At 40.1% G+C, this 19,135-nt stretch overlaps 1 protein-coding gene across 1 annotated transcript in view; it reads left to right on the top strand.

Annotated features, from left to right (window-relative positions):
• parp8 (poly(ADP-ribose) polymerase family member 8) overlaps positions 1-19,135 on the top strand; it is a 152,917-nt gene that overhangs the window by 53,272 nt on the left and 80,510 nt on the right. Inside the window, exons 3-4 of the mRNA XM_002933029.5 lie at positions 6,221-6,258; positions 15,385-15,471. Coding sequence (XP_002933075.1) covers positions 6,221-6,258; positions 15,385-15,471 — 125 coding nt within the window. The remainder of the gene's footprint in view (positions 1-6,220; positions 6,259-15,384; positions 15,472-19,135) is intronic.

Below are 19,135 nucleotides of genomic sequence, written 5' to 3'. Positions count from 1 at the left end.
TTGGATGGCTTTTTAGCACAAGTTAGTACAAGTTGATCCAGGGACTGGTCTGATTGCCATCTTGGGATCAGAAAGAAAATGTTCCCCCTCTGAGGCAAATTAGAGAGGCTTTAGAAGTTTTATGCCTTCCTCTGGATCAACTAGCAGTTAGGGTTATATATAGGCATAAAAAGTTGAGCTTGGGCGTGTGCTTTTTTTATAATCTAACTTACTTTGTTACTATATATGTAACTTACCTTAGGGCAAGGGCAGAGATAGCTGAGGCAAAGGTTGCTGTGCAAAGAGTCTGGTTTGCTACTGGAATCCTCCTTGTTACTTTAGATATGAGCATGTACTGTAACATAAGGGCGCATTTATGAAAGCAAAGTGCGCAAAATGCAATGTTGGATGCAAAGCGCCATTTTTTTTACCTATATTGCAGTCACAATTCTAGTATAATGGGACTCTGAGTTGCATCTGCAACAATTGCACCTGTTGCATCAGAATAGACGCCATTGCACATTAAATCGCGTGCATGTTCAAAGTGAGGATTGTGGCAGTTTTAGAGCATTCAACACGGTTTTAGCATCTGGGTCTAATGCAATGCTAGGTTCAGGGTGGTAGTCGTGTCAGTAAGTGCAGTTGTGCTTAATTTACTAATGCACAGGATGGAGGCCTTGGCAACCATAGAGAAGTTTGAGCACAAGGTTTTCTGTCATGATTTTTATGATGTAGTTTTTATTACAAAAGTACACTGCATACATTTCAAATAATTCATTCTATCATTAAAAATGTTATTATTGAACCAATAAATGTAATTTTTGTTTTACCTGTAATATTGGTGTGTAGGCGCCATCTCAGTGCATTGTGCCTGAGTCTAAGCTTTCAGCCAGCGTTACACATTAGAACTGCTTTCAGGTAACCTAGTGTTTCTCCTACTGGAGGAGTTTCCCTTTTAAGTGTTGTTATCATATTTACCAGAAGGTGGGGCATGTGAACACTTTTAGCAATGCAGGTGTCAGGGTCTGCTATCTTGTTACCTACCTATTGTTTTGCTAATGGGGGGGGGGTGAAGTGAGAGGTTGAAATCACTCCAACTTGCAGCGCTGTATAAAAGAGAGACTGAAGTTTATCAAAGCATAAGTCACATGGCTGAGGGCACCTGGGTAACTAAGAATATGTCTAACCCCATGTCAAATTTTAAAATGAAAAATATAAAAAACTGTTTGCTTTTTTGAAAATTTCAATACAAGAGTCTGCTGGAGCAGTGCTATTAACTGATGCATTTTATAAAAAACATGCACTCTCCATTGCACCCATACTTTATGGGAGCATTTGACCTCTGTAATTTCTGTTCCAGTTTGAAAATGATTATGAATAGATTGTGACATGTTTGCCATTTGCCTTTTTTGGCATAATATTCCCAGAATATCTACCACAAACTTAGGAATTATCCACTCATTTCTGAAAAAGTGATGTTGATTCCACTTATTTTTAGAGGTGCTGATTTCCATCCATACCGTATCACCCTCTAATAAACCAAAGAGCGGACAAGGCGCCTTTAGCCCTATTGTTATCAATACGGTTCCATATTTTTATCTTGTTTATGTATCTTGGAAAAACAGTGCAATGTATACACGTCCCTCTTTGCTAGTACACTCTGTGCTTTAAACAATGTTGAATGGTAAAGATAAAAATAGAAAAGTACAATTCTAACTTGAAAATTCTGCCTTGACCTAAAAATGAGAATAAAGATTCAAGTCCAAACCAAAAACTCAACCCCTGTTGGACACTTCTTGGTGACAAAAGTCATTCAGTGACTGCATTCATGTGCTAAGGACCTTGCCGAACTTCTTTTGAGATCACATCCCAGGTGATGGGCACACTCACTGGTGAGAACCACGGCTGTTTTAATAAATAGCCTAAAGGGGCGTCTGCCCAGGGCCCACCAGGATAAGGGGCCCACTAGCCCATATTTCATCTGAGATAACTTTTGGCAGAAGCCTCATTTGAATTAACTGGAAGAGCTCTACAATATGGCTATTTTAATTTACTTTCCTATTTTTTGTAGCATCTCCATTTTGTAATTTTTTGCTCTCAGGGCTGTTGGTCCAGGGTGGCACACCTGGGGATCATATCTACTTCCAGTAACGGCAGAGCATTTCTTCACTGTCTGCCTTACTATATTGAACTTAATGTGCTTAACGATTATTGTATCACAAATTTCTTGGGGCAGTAGGGGGCCCAGCAATAAAATTTTGGTACCTTGAAGGTGCCTTGGGAGTAGGGTTGCCCCCGGAAAATGGGCAGGACTCACTAACATTGACATGGCGATTGGCGATAACCCCCCAGCCCAGCTTCTTTTCCACCTGTGATGTCACAGCCCCACCCCCATGACGTCACTCCCCGCCCCCTGTCCGGTGAAGAAAGCCGGAAACCCTACTTGGGGGACCCATTATATCCGTCACTAAATAGCTATCACTGGTTGACTTTGCCCATGTATCAGAGATCTTCAATGATCTGCTAAAGCCAGGAAACTTATTTTTTACTAAAAATATAACAAAGTGAAGCTTTTATACAAATAGCAAGCAAGTACAAATAAATGAGCCTATGATTTATACACTAACTAGTATTACAGTGAGACCTTGGTGCATATATTGTAGAAAGACAAACACATTTATTAACCGAACCTTCACCATCCATTCATTTACCAAGGAAACGTACGTTACTTGTAGCGCCCCAGCCAACACAGCTAAAATGAAGCTAATGGGTTTTTTTTGATAATCTTTTTAAATCTCTGCCGCTGAAACGACTATAAGTTTTTTGCCTAAACAATAAAAAGATCAAGCGGCAGTGTTTCATTCTGGCTTTATGAAGTCAGTAATTGGAAGCTGTTTTCATGACTGTGTGACATTATATTGTGATAATGTGCCAGTGTAAGTTAATGATGGAGAATAAGTTATCGTCTACGCACAGTTGCTACGCTGGAAGACTTTCAATCTTTTTGGAGAAAATGAATCTTTCGGTTAAATTTACATGCAGTGCGTGTCTAGCAATTTACACAGAACAACAGAATTCAGGGGAAAAAAGCAAACACCAGAAAGACCCAAAGAGGAAGCAGATTCTTCCCATAGGACCATGCCATCTGTATGTTACAATAAAAAGCCCTGCATACACCAAGGGGCATATTTATTATAGTGTGTAAGCCAACATAACTGGTGATATTGCCCATAGCAACCAATCAGCAATTGGATTGATCTGGGTGTCCATAACCTCAGGGGTCTACCCCCATTGCTGGGCCCATGAGGGCTGTGGATTTCTCCCGGTGTCCCACCAGGCCAGTCTGACCCTGGCAAGAAAGAATCTATCCCTAAATTTTAACCTGTTTATTCTTTAAGCTTGGTTACATAAAGGTAGAACGTTTATAATGTTGGAACCTCTGCCGTACAGTATGTTGGTGAGCAGGATATTGCTTTATGATAACATATACATCCCTCAATAGCTGGGTCGATTTTCTGCTTAATAATTTGCAACAAACCTTAAGCTCCTTAACAGCTGCCCAGAGCACACTGAGCATGTGCAGTGCCACTGACTTTCCTAACAAAATACAAGATGGGCACAGCCTCTGTGACTAATTTGAAGACCTGGGTAATTACTACTATAGATGAGAGATGCTGAACCTTTAGGCTTGTACCTAAGCTCAGTATTTAACTGCAGAGTTATAACCACATTTGTTTCAAGGGTTTAACTCCTTTATAGTACAAAATGGTATGAAACCAGCAAATTAGGATTTTCACTGAGTATAGTTTTCACTTAGTACAAAATATGGGTGTATACAGTTCTGCATAGGCTGTGTTATAGCTATATTTCTTTATTATTCATTTCATTCACATGCTCTAAGGAGAACTCTTAACTTATTGCAACTGTATCTTATATTTATTTGTATTTATTGTTATACTTTGTATTTATCTGTTATTATCTTAATAACCCCCTGTTTGTATTAATCTATTCTACTGTACAGCGCTGCGTACATAAATAGCGCTTTATAAATAAAGGTATACATACATATACATACATAAAATGAAAATAAATATCCTATTTCAGCAGGGGAACATGGGGTTTGTCCCATGACCATGTCACTTGAGTAGTTTTGTTTTCCTTTTGGATTCCTCTCATTATGTTTGAGGATCTTTCTCTATAACCAATACCTGTTATGAAGCTGAGGAATTGTCACGCTCCCAAACCACAGGGCACTTTTTCATTCTACCAAGGCCATCACCATAGAATAATTTCAGATCTGCTAGGAAAATTAAGTGACTCACATAAAAGTTGAACACAGAAACATTCATCCCTTAAAATAAGCATTAGGAAGTCCCTAATGACAAGTAAAGTATATTTACGGCACTGTGCAAGTCTTATTTTTTTATTCTGCAGATTCACCCGATCATTGCCATTTAAATTGCTATGAGTGTAGGCTTTGCCCGAGTATCATTTATACGTAAATTTCCATCTCTGCCTGCGCTCAGCAATAAATGTTTATACTGTACATTATAGATGGCTGTGCATCTGATGGACAGTATTTAAAGCCATAATAATATTTGGGTAGTACCATTTCTGAAACGACACAGCATAACATAAACTCAGGTATTACAGAATTAAAACTTCTAGATAAATCCATCTCAATAAATTGTTTTTATTTTTATGGATCTTTTATGGATCTCCATACCTTAAGTCTACTAAAAAATTATTAAAATAATAATCAAACCAATAGGATTGTTTTGCCCCCAATAAGGATTCATTACAGTATGTCTTAGTTGGGATCAAGTACAGGTACTGTTTTATTATTACAGAGAAAAGGGAATCATTTAACCATTAAATAAACCCAATAGGGCTGTTCTGCCCCCAATAAGGGGTAATTATATCTTAGTTGGGATCAAGTACAGGTACTGTTTTATTATTATAGAGAAAAGGGAATCATTTAACCATTAAATAAACCCAATAGGGCTTTTCTGCCCCCAATAAGGGGTAATTATATCTTAGTTGGGATCAAGTACAGGTACTGTTTTATTATTACAGAGAAAAAGGAAATAATTTTTCAAAAAGTGAACTATTTAATTAAAATGGAGTCTATGGGGGATGGCCTTTCTGTAATTCAGAACTTTCTGGATAATGGGTCCCATATCTGTATTTCATTTACTTTTTTTATCTGCTGGCATTGGATAAGCATCCCCCAAAATAAAGTATAGATATGTAAATAAATATGACATGTAAATATAGAAAACAACACAATGGTTGGCATTTGGGTAACATTTGTACTTTATTTCTGACAACTGACCCATCTTGGTAAACTAGCTATGGGTAAAACCCTGTGTTTGGCACACTACACATACTATATAGGGTCTAATAATATCACTGCATTCTCAGTGAAACCATTAGCTACTCATGCTAGCTATCTGTGGTTTCGAGCCTTCAACGGTGCCCAATCAAAATCTTTTAACCTGCCTGATCGACAAGAGGACCGATATCCACAGCCTTTGCGATATTGGTCGTCTCGTCTAGCCGCCATACAGACACCGAATATTGTACGAAACAAGGTTTGGTACAATAATATCGGTGCGTTTATGGCCGGTTTAAGAGTATAACAGTCAAGAAAGAAGGGTCTACTCTTGGCCATTGTCTGGTTCTAGACCTGCACTGTAGGCTGACACCGAAATTACCTTTATGATAATCTACTATGTCCTGGACAATATAGAAGCGTGCGTGATAAAGGGAGCGGGGGGCCAGGTGTGTAGAAACCCCTGAAAAACCTTAATTAATAAGCAATTTCAATATATCTTGATAGACCAGGTCAACCAACTAATGATTTAGGCACTAGTTATTACATGTAGAAGAACATCACATGGGATGCTAGTGAAGATATATCTGACGCTCAAGACATAATGAATACTGAATTCTTAAGCAGACATTGTAGCTGATGGTTCTAGGAAAATAAACTAATGACAGTGGTTTTAAGTAAGAAATGACTACATCCATTCTCCGCCTAATACGGTAGACTGAAAACTGACACTTTGCACAGACTCATCAATCAATCACTAGGCAGGACACACAGTAGCATTATTTTACTTGGTTCAATGCATTTTTCCAAATGTGGCTAATATGAAACTGTGCTAATAAATAAGATTTGCCCAATGCAGTCTATAAAATGCATTTTCTAATGATTAATCTTCTTTCTGTTTTACAGTGTTGCTTATTCAGTGCATGTCTCTGAGGACTATCCAGGTACTGTAACCTTTTCTTTTCTACTTTGGAATGAAAATGTACCTTATTTGATAACTTGAGCCTTTCACAATAATTCATTTTTGGCTCTAAGGACACACCATGCAGCTGGCTTAGTTGAAGCACGGCATTTCAGCAGCCCCACACCCTATTCTGCAGTCTGTTAGGGATAATGGCCAGACCTGGCTACTAGGGAACTCCCAAGGTTCAAGTTATATTAAATGGTTTAAGTTGAGTACAAGCTATGACCAGGTTGACTTGGATGAAAACCAAACTTTCTCACAAGCACCTAAATATAATAACATATATCCTCGATAGAGAATGATAGCACTTTACCATTGGCTGTGCTCTGACACATCATGCTATTTAAAAGATTGATTGGATATTCGCCTTTTATCTATTGTGTATAATAAGGTAGGAACATAGAGCATAGAGTTAATTGGATCTACAGCCTGTATCGTCTAGAAAATATTTCTCAAACCTTACTTACCAATCAGTATTCAGTTCCAGTAGCAGAAGTCAAGGGCCCATCAGAACTCTTTAAATCACTCACAAGTTTCTGTTTCTTCTCAATTTTCTCTTCTTCTTGCATCATTTTTAACTTCTCTTCTTCTGTTCCACTTTTCTTTGCCATTAGGTCTCTTATTCCCTTTTACCAAGACATTTTCTCATCTTTTTAAGTTTTTTATATTTCTTTACTTCCATTCTTTCTTTGATTCCGATTCTCTCCAATTATTTATCTTCTTTACATGCCCTAGTTTTCTGTCCCATTTTCTACTCTGTTCTTCTATACTTCTCTCTCATTATTTCTCTTCTCTATTTTTCTTTCCCTTTGCCTTGATCTCCTCTCTTCTCTTCCATACTTTTTTAGTCTCTTCTCCTTTCCTAGATTTTTTGGTACAGCACGGCACATGGGCCTGGTACGTGCCTAGAGATGTAATGGTAAAGTAGAGGTCCCATTACTAGGTCTACCAGTAGATTTCTTGGCACCATTATGTAACACTTTCAACAGTTTCCTGCATTCTATCACAGTTATTTGGAATGGTTCTCACACTAGTGATGTGCGGGCCGGCCCGATACCTGCGGGACCTGAGGGTTATTAGTAGAGGGAGGAAGCTGGGTTGGGTAGGGTTCGGGTTGGGAGCAGGCGGGTTAGGGTCGGATGCGGGTCCAGTATTTCTCAACCCGCACATCACTATGTCACACATAATTTCTGCATATAACTCATTACTAATATTGTATGAAATACCTGACACCTATATGCTTTGTATATTATAATCTCCTACTTCAATTTAATTTGTTGTCTTTTGCCTAAACTAACCCTAGCAACTACAGTTACAGTATATACATAGCTGAAGCTACACTGGGGGGAACAGCATACAGATTACAAGCAGTGTCAGCACAGTATTTAAGTGGATAAGATAGACAGGTAACATCTGGCAAGCAAGCAGAAATTGAAACCTACCATTTATTACCATCAACCTGGAAACAACCCCAGGATTGTGGCCTCAATGTACAGAGTACCTCCACTTTGGTACTTTGCCATAGTCCCCTTTCTGCCTGTCCATCATAATTATAAGGAACACAATACTTTCATATATTTGCAAATGTTTTTATGTATATGCTACTTTCCTTAAAGGGGTGGCTCACATTTAAGTTACATTTTTGTGTGTTATAGAATGGTCAATTCTAAGCAAATTTCCATTTGATTTTCATTATTTATTTGTTATATTTATGGAATTATTTGCCTTCTTCTTCCAACTCTTTGCAGTTTTAAAATGGGAGTCACTGACCCCGGCAGCCAAAAAACTATTTCTCTGTGAGGCTACAGTTTTATTGTTATTGTTACTTTTTGTAACCCTTTTTTCTATTATTTCCTTATCATCTACCAGTCTTTCATCCAAACCACTCCCTAGTTGCTAAGGTAACTTGGACTCTAGCAACCAAATAGCTGCTGAAACTCCAAAGTGGAGAGCTGCTGTACTGAAAATGAAATAACAGCAAAAACTACAAATAATAAAAAATGAAGACCAGAAGCAAATTGTCTCAGAATATTACTCTCTATTCTTGCCTTTTAAATCTTCATGGAGTTAAGCAGAGAATTTAACTGGCCAGAACACTGAGCTTGCTGGATATCAAATTGAGAAATACAAATGATCCTAAAAGCCTCACCATTCAATAGATCATTAACGGATCTCGCCAGAGAGTTCCCAGCATTTGGCCTAAAGTGCTTCATTGGCCATGGGAACATTAAGCCTTTATATAATTTGTAACAACTCCATTATGTCTGAATTTGCTGCATTTCTAGTTTAAAGAGCAAAAACAAAGCACTTTGTGCAAATAAAGCATTAGCCCACTTTTGCCTATATTCCTATTCATTTCCTAGTCTATCCCAGTCTGTATGTTATTTCTGTTTATCAGCTGTAGCCACTCAGAATGTCTTTTGGAAATGTTAGGAATCACATGGTTGGATGTAATTAAACATGACTAATTTGTAACTGGACAGCTGTTTGCATTGTTACTTTGGGGACCTTCTCTCTCAGCCGAGCCCTCACTGAAAATATGTGGAAGAAAATTGTTGTTGCTAAACTGTAATTTGAGATGCTATAACTATAAAATAATGAAAGCAATGGTTGCCAGTGGTTTTTAACCATGAACTGAAGGTTTAGTGCACAGCGGAGGCATTAGAACCAGCAATACCAAATCAGGCAGTACTAAGTACTTACACACCAACTTGGTTAGAGAAGGAAATAAAGTTGTAGTTTCGACAGCATGATGGACACCCCAGTGAAAAGGATTCCCTCCAGCAGAGGCCTCTCAGTAATAGTATGAGTCTCTTTCCAGCTGTGATTCCTACTCCTGGAGTTTTTGCTTACATGCCCTGACTATCTTATCTTGGGTGTTCTATTACAGCTGTTAGGTTGTTGGTTCTAGGCCTTATTCTTGGGGTCCCAGCACCCTGGCTGCCCTAAGGTTTACTTAGGGTTTGATCTTCATAGTTACATAGTTACATAGGGTTGAAAAAAGACCATTGTCCATCAAGTTCAATCCATCTTCCTTCCTTCTTTCTTTCCTTTTTTCTTTCTTTCCTTCCTTCCTTCCTTCCTTCAGACATGCTAAATCATCCATACTGACATGCTTGACAACAACATTTGTTATATGAACATCAGTCATGGAAAATTCTATGCATTCTCAATAATGAGATACGGATTTATTATTTCTTAATGGCAGATGTAGGCATGTTGAATACAAATTTGTAAATGATTGAGCTTATTCAGGGAGCCAAGTCTGACAAGTGAATATACAAGAGAATATAAATCTGTGCACAGTTATTGCAGTGAGGATAAGGCAGGGTGAGATTGGGCACTGGGAGATTACCTAATTGGCTCTGAGCTCTGATTTTGTTGGATTCCTGTAGGACTGTTATTAGTAGCTGTGGGGGGGACCTTGATTTGAGGTCCAGGTACACCAGTCAGGCACTGAAAGTAGGCTATATTAAAGATACACAATAGATACTACTTCCTATCTTAAAGAAGGTACCATGTTCAGATAGCTGAACTAGAATAGGGTTAGTGGGATGTGGGAGCTGTGGAACAGGTCAGACAGTGCCAGACAGTGGTGTGGATGTTCCTTTCCTTGTCTTGCTTGAGAGGCCTGGAGCATAAAGTTATGGTGGCCCTATTTTGCAATAATAGGCTGATATTTGACCTGCGGTTAAAGCCAGCATGCTGACACATGGAGTACAATTTCAAAACATGCATTTTGGTGCCAAATTCCACTCTGTGTGCCTGCACCAGGGCCAGCACAGTAGCTTAGGGTGGAGGCCCAGAGACAGGCTGATGCCAGCGTAGGGGCGGATTCTTGGCTTGCGGTTATCCACAGGTGGAGAATCAGCCCTGGCTGGCATTAGACTAAGGCCCTATGGCCTTAGTCTAATGTCAGCCAGGGCTGATTCTCCACCTGTGGATAACCGCAAGCCAAGAATCCTACTTTTGTTCATGGTTAAAATTCCGTACATCAGCAATGTATTAGGGATAAAAAAGGAGTCAGAGTTTTTGTTCCTCTTTGCATGCAGTACAGTTAAAAGAGAAATTGTTAAAGCAAATGTAAATGAATGCAAACTTACATTAAGTGCTTATCCACTTAAGATAAAAATATTATGTACATTTCAAAAGTGCTCCGATGAGCACTCTGTATGGTTTCTAACCCCCATATGTGTTTGCCCCGGAGCAGCAACCAGTAGCAACCAATAACATGTTTGCTTTTAAAAAGTTGACCATTAAATGCTACCTGCTTATTGGTTGCTATGGGTTACTGCACTTGGGTAAACTTAGTGTCTTTTATTACATAACACCATAAGAGTTTTGATGCCATTTAATTCCTGGCATTCTGTTTTGTACCAATTTAAATTTTAGGTACTTTATTTTTTAACACAGAGGGGATTGTGGTGCAAAAACTTTTTTTTTTTGAGTGTGCATTTTCGGCGCCACGGTGGTACATGGTCACACAGTGACTTCATAGCTGGCCTGAACAAGATGTAATTACTGTTGCAGTGTGCCTTGCTGCAGTTAATGTTTCTGCCCTGCTCTAGTATATTATCTGCTGTATTATCTGGAACAGAGACATTATTGTTTTAGAAGGAAAATCCAAAGCCACTTTGAGTTTTCTGTAATTTCCCATGTCATTTGTGTTTGATGCTCATTAAAACGCGATGTTTTGCACGCCCCGCATTTCCAACTTGTGCCTTCAGATACATATGTGGTAAATTTGTAGTAAATTGTTCCTTTAATGTAATTTCAGTGCTAAATCAGTGGAAACTAAAACAAAGCGCTGCATGCAAAACATTTTCTATTAGTTGCTGTGCATAATCTCTGGCATTAGAATTTACCAGGAGTGACTTAAATGGAAAACTAATCACACTTCTATAATTATAAAGAAGCCATTCAGATATTACTGTTGGAAGGAGCCTTTTTTGCTTGCCTGGCACGCTGACACTGACAATTATGTCCTTTGGGATGATTATTTTGTAGAAAATTACACAAAAATGAAGTCTGTAGAGTCAATAAAAAAATGATAAAAGAACATTCTCTGTGTGCATGGCCTGATCAGTTCTGGTGTCTGCAGTATCTATTGTGCTGTTTGACCAAAGAATGATGAGGGTGCTAGACTTTCTAAACATGCTTCACACTTCATTTATTGCAAGATTGGCCTTTCAAGTATAGAGTGGAGGTAGGGAAAATTGCAGGGGTGGCACACCAAATTATGTTGGCATGGCCAGTGGTTCAGCTTGGATGGGGAAGGCATCCTGAATATGTGGTGACCACCTTGGAGGTACTGTATAAGAAGTGCAAAAAGTATCCAGACCGCTTTTGTGGCCTGTACACATACGGCAAATATATGAAAATTAGAAACCACAAAAGAGTTCCATGTCCATAGAAAGCAACTAGACCACTGTGCCAAGTGATGTAATACATGTTAAACAGTGTTTGGCTTTGGTCAGTAGCAACTCCCAGTAGGGAGGGCCAGAACTAGGGGTAGGCAGAAGAGGCATGTGCTTAGGGCGCAAAGCAGGGTGGTGGGGTCTGCCTACTCTAGTCCAGCCTTAAGTCCCACTCATGTTCCCTGTCCCACACTCTATCTGCCACTGCTCAATACTCGCTCATTTCTCCAACTGCTTATCATCATCACTTGCGATTCTTCACTCTCAGGTTGTCTCTCACTGTATTGCTGATGGAATGCTTAACTGCACTGTATTCCAACATACAAAAGATCTTTTGAATAACTTGGGTACTGGTGATTCTTTAGGACTAACGAAACTCTTTATTGGGCAGATGGTACACACTTTAGGTTGGTGGGTGCTAATGTAGATGTTTTACAATCAAGTAATGTTTTAGATGCTTTCTCAATGCTTTTTCACACAATCACAGCTGTAGCATTCAGGACACCCCAGAGTTAGTACTCACTGCTTTAGTGAATCAATTCCCAGCTCTAGACAAAGCTCACAGTGGTCCCACACTCCAAGGGTCTCTCTGTCTCAGAGCCTAACTGTTTGAGTCTCTATACTGGTGGCCTTGCCAATGCAGAATACTAACCCTTGCTGGCCTCCTTTTTGGAGCCTCTGGCTGCTCTACTAACAGCCCTGATCCTGCCTCTCACTCCCTGAGCTATTACAAAATTATACGGATACTTACTGAACCTCATGGAACCTACCTCTGTCCTAGGCTCTTTAGCACACACAGCACACCACCTACAGCAAGAGGCCAAGCAAATGTTGGCTTCCGTTTTTATAAACTAGTGAAACCTAACAGCCTATGGCCAAGTACTGAACTGCCAAGAGACCTGCTCTTCCTCCCAACCCTCCCAGCCCCACATGTAACCATAACCCTACTGGAGGAAATTAAAGAATTAAACGTTGGGGAAACATTTCATTTAATAACTTGTAGTTGACTGCTCAACCTGCTAATTGGTTGCTGCTGGCACACAAAAGGGGTTTGTGGGAGCACTCCAAGGCTAAATAGAATATACAAATACAATGGAAGTGCAACTGATCTGGCCAAATTAACTACAACCATTGAGGCAACACAATTAAGCAATTATATTTGTAAATGAGCTTTGTTGGCACATACAGCATTGGTTCCCAGGTCATGATTAAATGCCAGCCTTCTTGCTCTTGAAGGTCCCTTTGTCACACACGCGTGCCTTTAGTTACGGAGCTGGCAAGCTATATAAAGATCCAATACTTATTAGCCACCCGTCGCTTTTACTAATATGCCCTGATCCTGTACTGGTTGTACCATTAAGGTGCTATTGGCATATCACTTATCTTTGCAGCACAAACGTCAGCAGCAGTTACTATGGAAATGCAAACAGATTATTTTGTTCCCGGATCACATTTAACCTATTTTTTTTTTCATTAAAATGTCATTTGGTTAAGACAAGAAATGAGAGAAATTCACAAATGTAAGAGACCCCACATCAGTACTTGCTGGCAGGGTAAGGGGCCCAGCTACATTGTTACACATATCCCTGGATTGGAAGGTCAGTCTATTTATATACATTACAAACAGTTTTGATCTCCAGGACAAACGGAAAACTTGACTGACATGGGAGCTGCGGTGCCACTTTTGCTTTGAATTCCCCAGGGGCATAAACAAAATGTATTTGATTAAATGATACAATAAATTAATTGAAGTTATAAGAGGCACCTCCCTAGGCAAACTTCACTGCTTGGTACTTAAAATGGCAGTTTTCCATTTAGGATTACTCAATGGCACATACTACTAAAAAAGTATATATTTAGATGAAACAGGGTTTTACATATGAGGTTGTTTATGTAATATATTTTATAGAGACCTACATTGTTTGGGGGTATAGTTTTCCTTTAAGTTTTGCCCATACATGCTTTAATATGTTGAATCTCCTTCCACTTTCTGGAGGTCTGCTCTTGTTCCCCAGCACCTGCAGGCTACATAGAGTATGAGAAAATGACCATACAGGGTGGAGAAATTAAATTAAAACAGGTTTTCTACTAATCTAGAATTTGTTATTCTTTGTATAACAATAATAATAATAAGTACAAATAATAGATCGATGGGATCTTTACACTTGGCCGGTCAGTGCCTTGGTCAGTAAATGAATGGTTTTACTAGAAGCCTACGGTTCTGTACCTCTGTGTACCTTCTGTGTATTCTCAGATTGCACTTACTGTGCTTGTTACTAAGCACACTCACTGAGTGTCTGTTACTATTCTCACTAGCTAAGTGACTCTTACTAAGCACACTCACTGAGTGTCTGTTACTATTCTCACTAGCTAAGTGACTCTTACTAAGCACACTCACTGAGTGTCTGTTATTCTCACTTGCTAAGTGACTCTTACTAAGCACACTCACTGAGTGTGTTATTCTCACTTGCTAAGTGACTCTTACTAAGCACACTCACTGAGTGTCTGTTATTCTCACTTGCTAAGTGACTCTTACTAAGCACACTCACTGAGTGTCTGTTATTATACTCACTAGCTAAGTTACTATTACTAAGCACACTCACTGAGTGTCTGTTATTATTCTCACTAGCTGAGTGACTCTTACTAAGCACACTCACTGAGTGGCTGTTACTATGTATAATAACTTATAATTGTTCAAACTCCACAAGATGCTTTATGCACCAGTAACTGTGCCCCCATTAGCTGAGTGACTGCTACTATGTGCATTGACCAAGTGGCTAGTAAGATACACAGTAGTTTGGCAGCCATTGCTATGTACAACAGCCAACAAATCCCTCTTACAGTGACTTTATTTACTTAAAGGAAAACTATACCAAAAAATGTAGGTTTCTATACAAATATATTGCATAAACAAGCTCATATGTAAAACCCTACTTCATCTAAATAAACCATTTTCATATGAATATACTTTTTTAGCAGTATGTGCTATTGGGTAATCCTAAACAGAAAATTGCCATTTTAAGAATTAAGGACCGCCCCCTGGGATCATAGGATTCACAGTTCACACAAACAAGCCAAGGCACACATACATGCTAGGCCCCATCAGCCAATGAATGGGCAGAGTTCTGTCTTTTGCTCCCACACTACTTCCTGTTATTATTTCCTGTCAGCTGATCTCTGAGGGAACACACAGCCCATCACTGGTGGCCCAAGGGAAAGGATGTAAAAGGCCAATATTTACTGATATATATTCCTGTTAGAAAGATTCTTTAATAGGTCACTTAACATAAATTAAACTGTTGGTTAAGTATTCATTCTGGGGGTCTAGTTTTCATTTAATGTCTCTTTGTATCCCTATAACTCAGAAGCACCTAGTGCTGGCCAAACTGGAAAGGGAATATTATTTTATATCTGGGGCAAATTAAAAAGAAAAATAAGGAACCCTGTCCCTGAATCTTTTGCCTATAAGTGCACTTACCCTGGGGCTATTTGCCTGCCATGTAGCCCATCAGCTGCAGACAGGATCAGTGCAATGTATCTCGTGCCGAACTGCTTGCAATGATCCAATGGTGCTGCTCAGACACCCGACAGAACATTTGATTAGCATTATTGTAGTGATTTCTCTTTCTGTAGAGCAATGAAACTGATATGCGTTCGTGTCTTTGATTTCCATCTTTTCTCTTCCGCAGATAACACTTACGTATCAAGCTCGGAAAATGATGAAGATGTGTTAGTTACAACAGAACCTATTCCAGTCATTTTTCACAGAATTACAGGTAACATAAAAAGCAAGCGGGAGGGAAAGAGAGAAAGAAAGAGAGAATATAAATATTAAAGGATGGGTATGTGAAAGTGAATTAATGGCAGATATGATGGGAGGAAATGTGCCAATTAAAAGGACAAGTGAGGACCAGAAATAATATGCAGTTCTGTTGTTACTATTGCTATACTTGCGTTACTGGGTGCCCACAATTATGTTTGAATTCTGGGGAGAATATGCTGGGTAAAAAAACAGGGCATATTGCCTCTGAAAACTGCATTTTGCACTGTGTCCTGCATAAGTTAATGTGGTTAGCATTGCTGCCTTGCAGCTATAGGGGCCTGAGTTTCATTCTAGCCTGATTCCAGCTTAAACAGACCATGTATGTATTGAGTAGCTTAGACTGTAAGCTCCACTGGGACAGGGACTAATGTCAACAATGCATAGTCTCTGTAATGTGCTACATAAAATGAAGGCTAATAACCAAGCCAGCATACGTCCATGTTAATGGCACTACAATCTTACTGATTTTGTTTAATATTTAAATGATTTTTAGCAGCCCTAAGGCCTCAAATTACAGACAGTTCAACCTCCCCATCTGGACCCAACCAGTTCAGATACTTGATAGGATATTTCAGTATTCAATCATATTTTAATATCTCTGGGGTTATTTACAATATTGCTGAGTATAACTATGTAGGGGAACGTTAGATTGTTATGGAAACTGCCTTCAGAAACGGATTGCATGAAGCTTGTAAATGCTGCACGCAATGGGGAATAGCACTGACGTCTCTCCCTGTCTGCTGCTCCATCTAATGACATTATGTCGCTGTGCCCTTTATTCCATGTCAGTCATGTGATCATAACTGCAAGCTTCCTGGTTTATAACACTGTTTCTCAGTCAAAGGTACTGTGCTTCTACACAATATAAAGCTTACCTTACATATACTGGAAGCAAACTTTAGGCTTCTGTATATTCCATTGTATAGGGGGCCTGTGTATTAAAGGGCTGTTATTTGGGGGTTTTAACAGGCGTGAGGTGTTTATGGGGTGCTGGAAAGTAGCAGCTGCGTGCAGTGGGGCAGTAAAGACATTCCATTGTGTTGCTCATCCTGTGAGGCCGGATATACCAGGGGAAGGCATGTATAGGAAAGCTTGAAGATTTCAAGAGTAAGGGCTGCAGCTGTGGGAAAGTGTGAACATTAAAGCAGAACAGTGTCAGAGGAAGTTCAGCAACAGTGGGAAGCATTTTTAGTAAAGCAAGATGGCAGAGGTAGGGGCTGTCACTATGGGAAAGTGTGTATAAGGTGTCAAGGGAAGGTGGCTATAATGTATACACCAGCATTCTGTATCTGTTAAAACCTAATTACATAATAAAGATTCCTTTCTTAAAATTCAATTGGTCCAATTTCACATGGAGAATGTGCGGATTGGCTTTCATTGTCTAACTTTCATCCTTTTAGAAGATCCTATCCAGGTTAGTGTTTCCATGGGATATTACAGAGGGACTACTAGGAAAGCCTATGTGTCCGGTGACCACCTAGTGTAAGAAAAGTAGGAGATGGGCCACCACTATTCTCTTGGAAACGCTCAATGATGATGGAGTCCAGAACCTGAGAGAGGAGGTCCCAGTAAAGGGTGAGACAGGAGGTGTGGGGGACCCCCTAAATGAAATATGGGACTGTGAGATATCCACGAGCTTATGGGCATGTGACTTGGGGTACAAGTGTGTTTCATTGGAAGCCTACTAAAGAGTTTGTCTTTCAACAGTTCCTGGTTGGACCCAGGTTTAAGCACCCCCATTCATATTGTTCTCTCAATTCTGAATATTTGTTCTGCTGTGGCACCTTGATTTGTCTATTCCTTTTATTTGTTTATTATTTGGTTAAGTATGACTGGCACGTATCTGGGGGATTTGCACCATATTGAGCACACACCATACTTACAAAACCAAAGGATGGCTCATCCTTGAGTGTAATGTATTAGAAGTGTAACCTGTGCTCTCAGCATAGGGCTGGGGTGCCCCACCAGGGCTGCAACCCCAAGGGCCCTCCTTGCAATTAGGCCCCCCCTCCTAGTGTCAGCCCCTTTCCCCCGCCTGTGATGCATTGCATATCCTTCACCTTCTTCCTTCTCCTTAGCTTTTGGCTTTGAATAGGCAGAGGGTCCATGAAAAGTGGGTCTGGGTTGGCAGGGCCCACCAGGTTTTTTCCCTGTGTTCTGCCAGCCCAATCCCACAGTGTGTTCTCTGCCGGGAGTGAGCCAAGGAGGGCATAAAAAACATTACACTGTGCTAGTAAATCAGGGTCAGAATGCCCAATTTCTAAATAAAGTTCCAACAAACATGGCATCTGGAAGTTCCTTGTATAATAATCACTGGGCTAGTTGTGTGTGTGTCCTTCAGCAGTCTGTCCCAGCAGACCAGGTATTCATTTTTACTGAGAATTTGGTTGAAGCATGCAATCCTATGTGGCTTTGTATATTGCTCTTGTAATCAGTAGGTTATTGCAGGGACTATCTCCATAAATATTATTTATTGATGGCAATAAAAGTCGAGTTCCAAATTACTTTTTTGTAAATGGTTCTGTCTGGTGCCAAATACCAAATAAGGCAGCCGCCCCGTTCAGATTAAAATGAGAATTTCTGGCTGGTTCTGAGAAGCGCTTGCCTTAGTTCCTTGCCATTTTAGCAGGGGGATGGAGAGTCTTACAGACGTGTTTCCTTCTATTTGTTTTCCATGCTGGGAGTAATGACATTTACAGCTCCGGGTTCTCTCGCTGCTTTCAGAAGAGGAGACTGCAAGTGAAATGCAGTAAAGAGATAGTCTGATTGAGGCTAAAAAAGCTGGGCTGAGCACCTGGGCTGTAAGCAGTCTGTCCCAGACGTATCATGGCCTAGTACCATAATCACCCACAACTGTTCATCATCTTCATCCTCATTACAATCAGCGCAGGGCTGTCTCATGGTTTCAGCACCCAGCTATCTACATTGTAATTTGGAACTATGTCATTTAGTTGATTGGTAAATCAAACCAGTGGCTTAATTAGAGTGCACAGGCCTTCCCCCTGAAAATTCTTTTTGGAGGGGCCTAGTGCACAGTGATTCATACCTGGCCTCCCACCTGCCAACTCCACACCCCCACTCCTGCCTACGTCTTTTTCCAGCCCCCTGCTGGCGTCTTCTGCCTGATTCTTCTTTCCTCAGCTGCTCTACTACTTGCAAGTGGGGAGAGAAGACTTCACACTTCACTACAACTATAGAGGAAGCAGACCCTGTGGTCCAGCCCCCCCCCCCCCCCCACCGCAATCTGATTTCTCTATAATTACACCACTGAATCAGACTTTTAGTTTTAGTAAGCATAACTACATATACAGTAGACCCCACAGCTACCCATCTGTTACATTTCATCTGTATATTAATATTCAACCAACTTTTGCTGTGGGGAAAGAGGTTGCAGGTGGAACCATGTTCCCCCTAAGTCTTGGGGTTGGGGTGAATGGTGTGTAACAAACAGGGGTGCTGCTGCCATGAGATGAATTGAGAAACTGGCCTAAGGCAGTAGCACCTCTGAAGTTACCAGGGGCAGAAAAAGCCACTCCTTGTAACTTAAAGGGCAAGGTCGGAAGAAGCGTATATCCACTTCTGTATGCTTCTCTGTGTGCCTGCCTTAAAGACTAAGG

This window comes from Xenopus tropicalis, chromosome 1 (assembly GCF_000004195.4).
Source record: "Xenopus tropicalis strain Nigerian chromosome 1, UCB_Xtro_10.0, whole genome shotgun sequence".
NCBI classification, from domain to species: domain Eukaryota; kingdom Metazoa; phylum Chordata; class Amphibia; order Anura; family Pipidae; genus Xenopus; species Xenopus tropicalis.
Note: the sequence above shows the minus strand (reverse complement) of the source record. Positions and strands in the feature narration are given on the sequence as shown.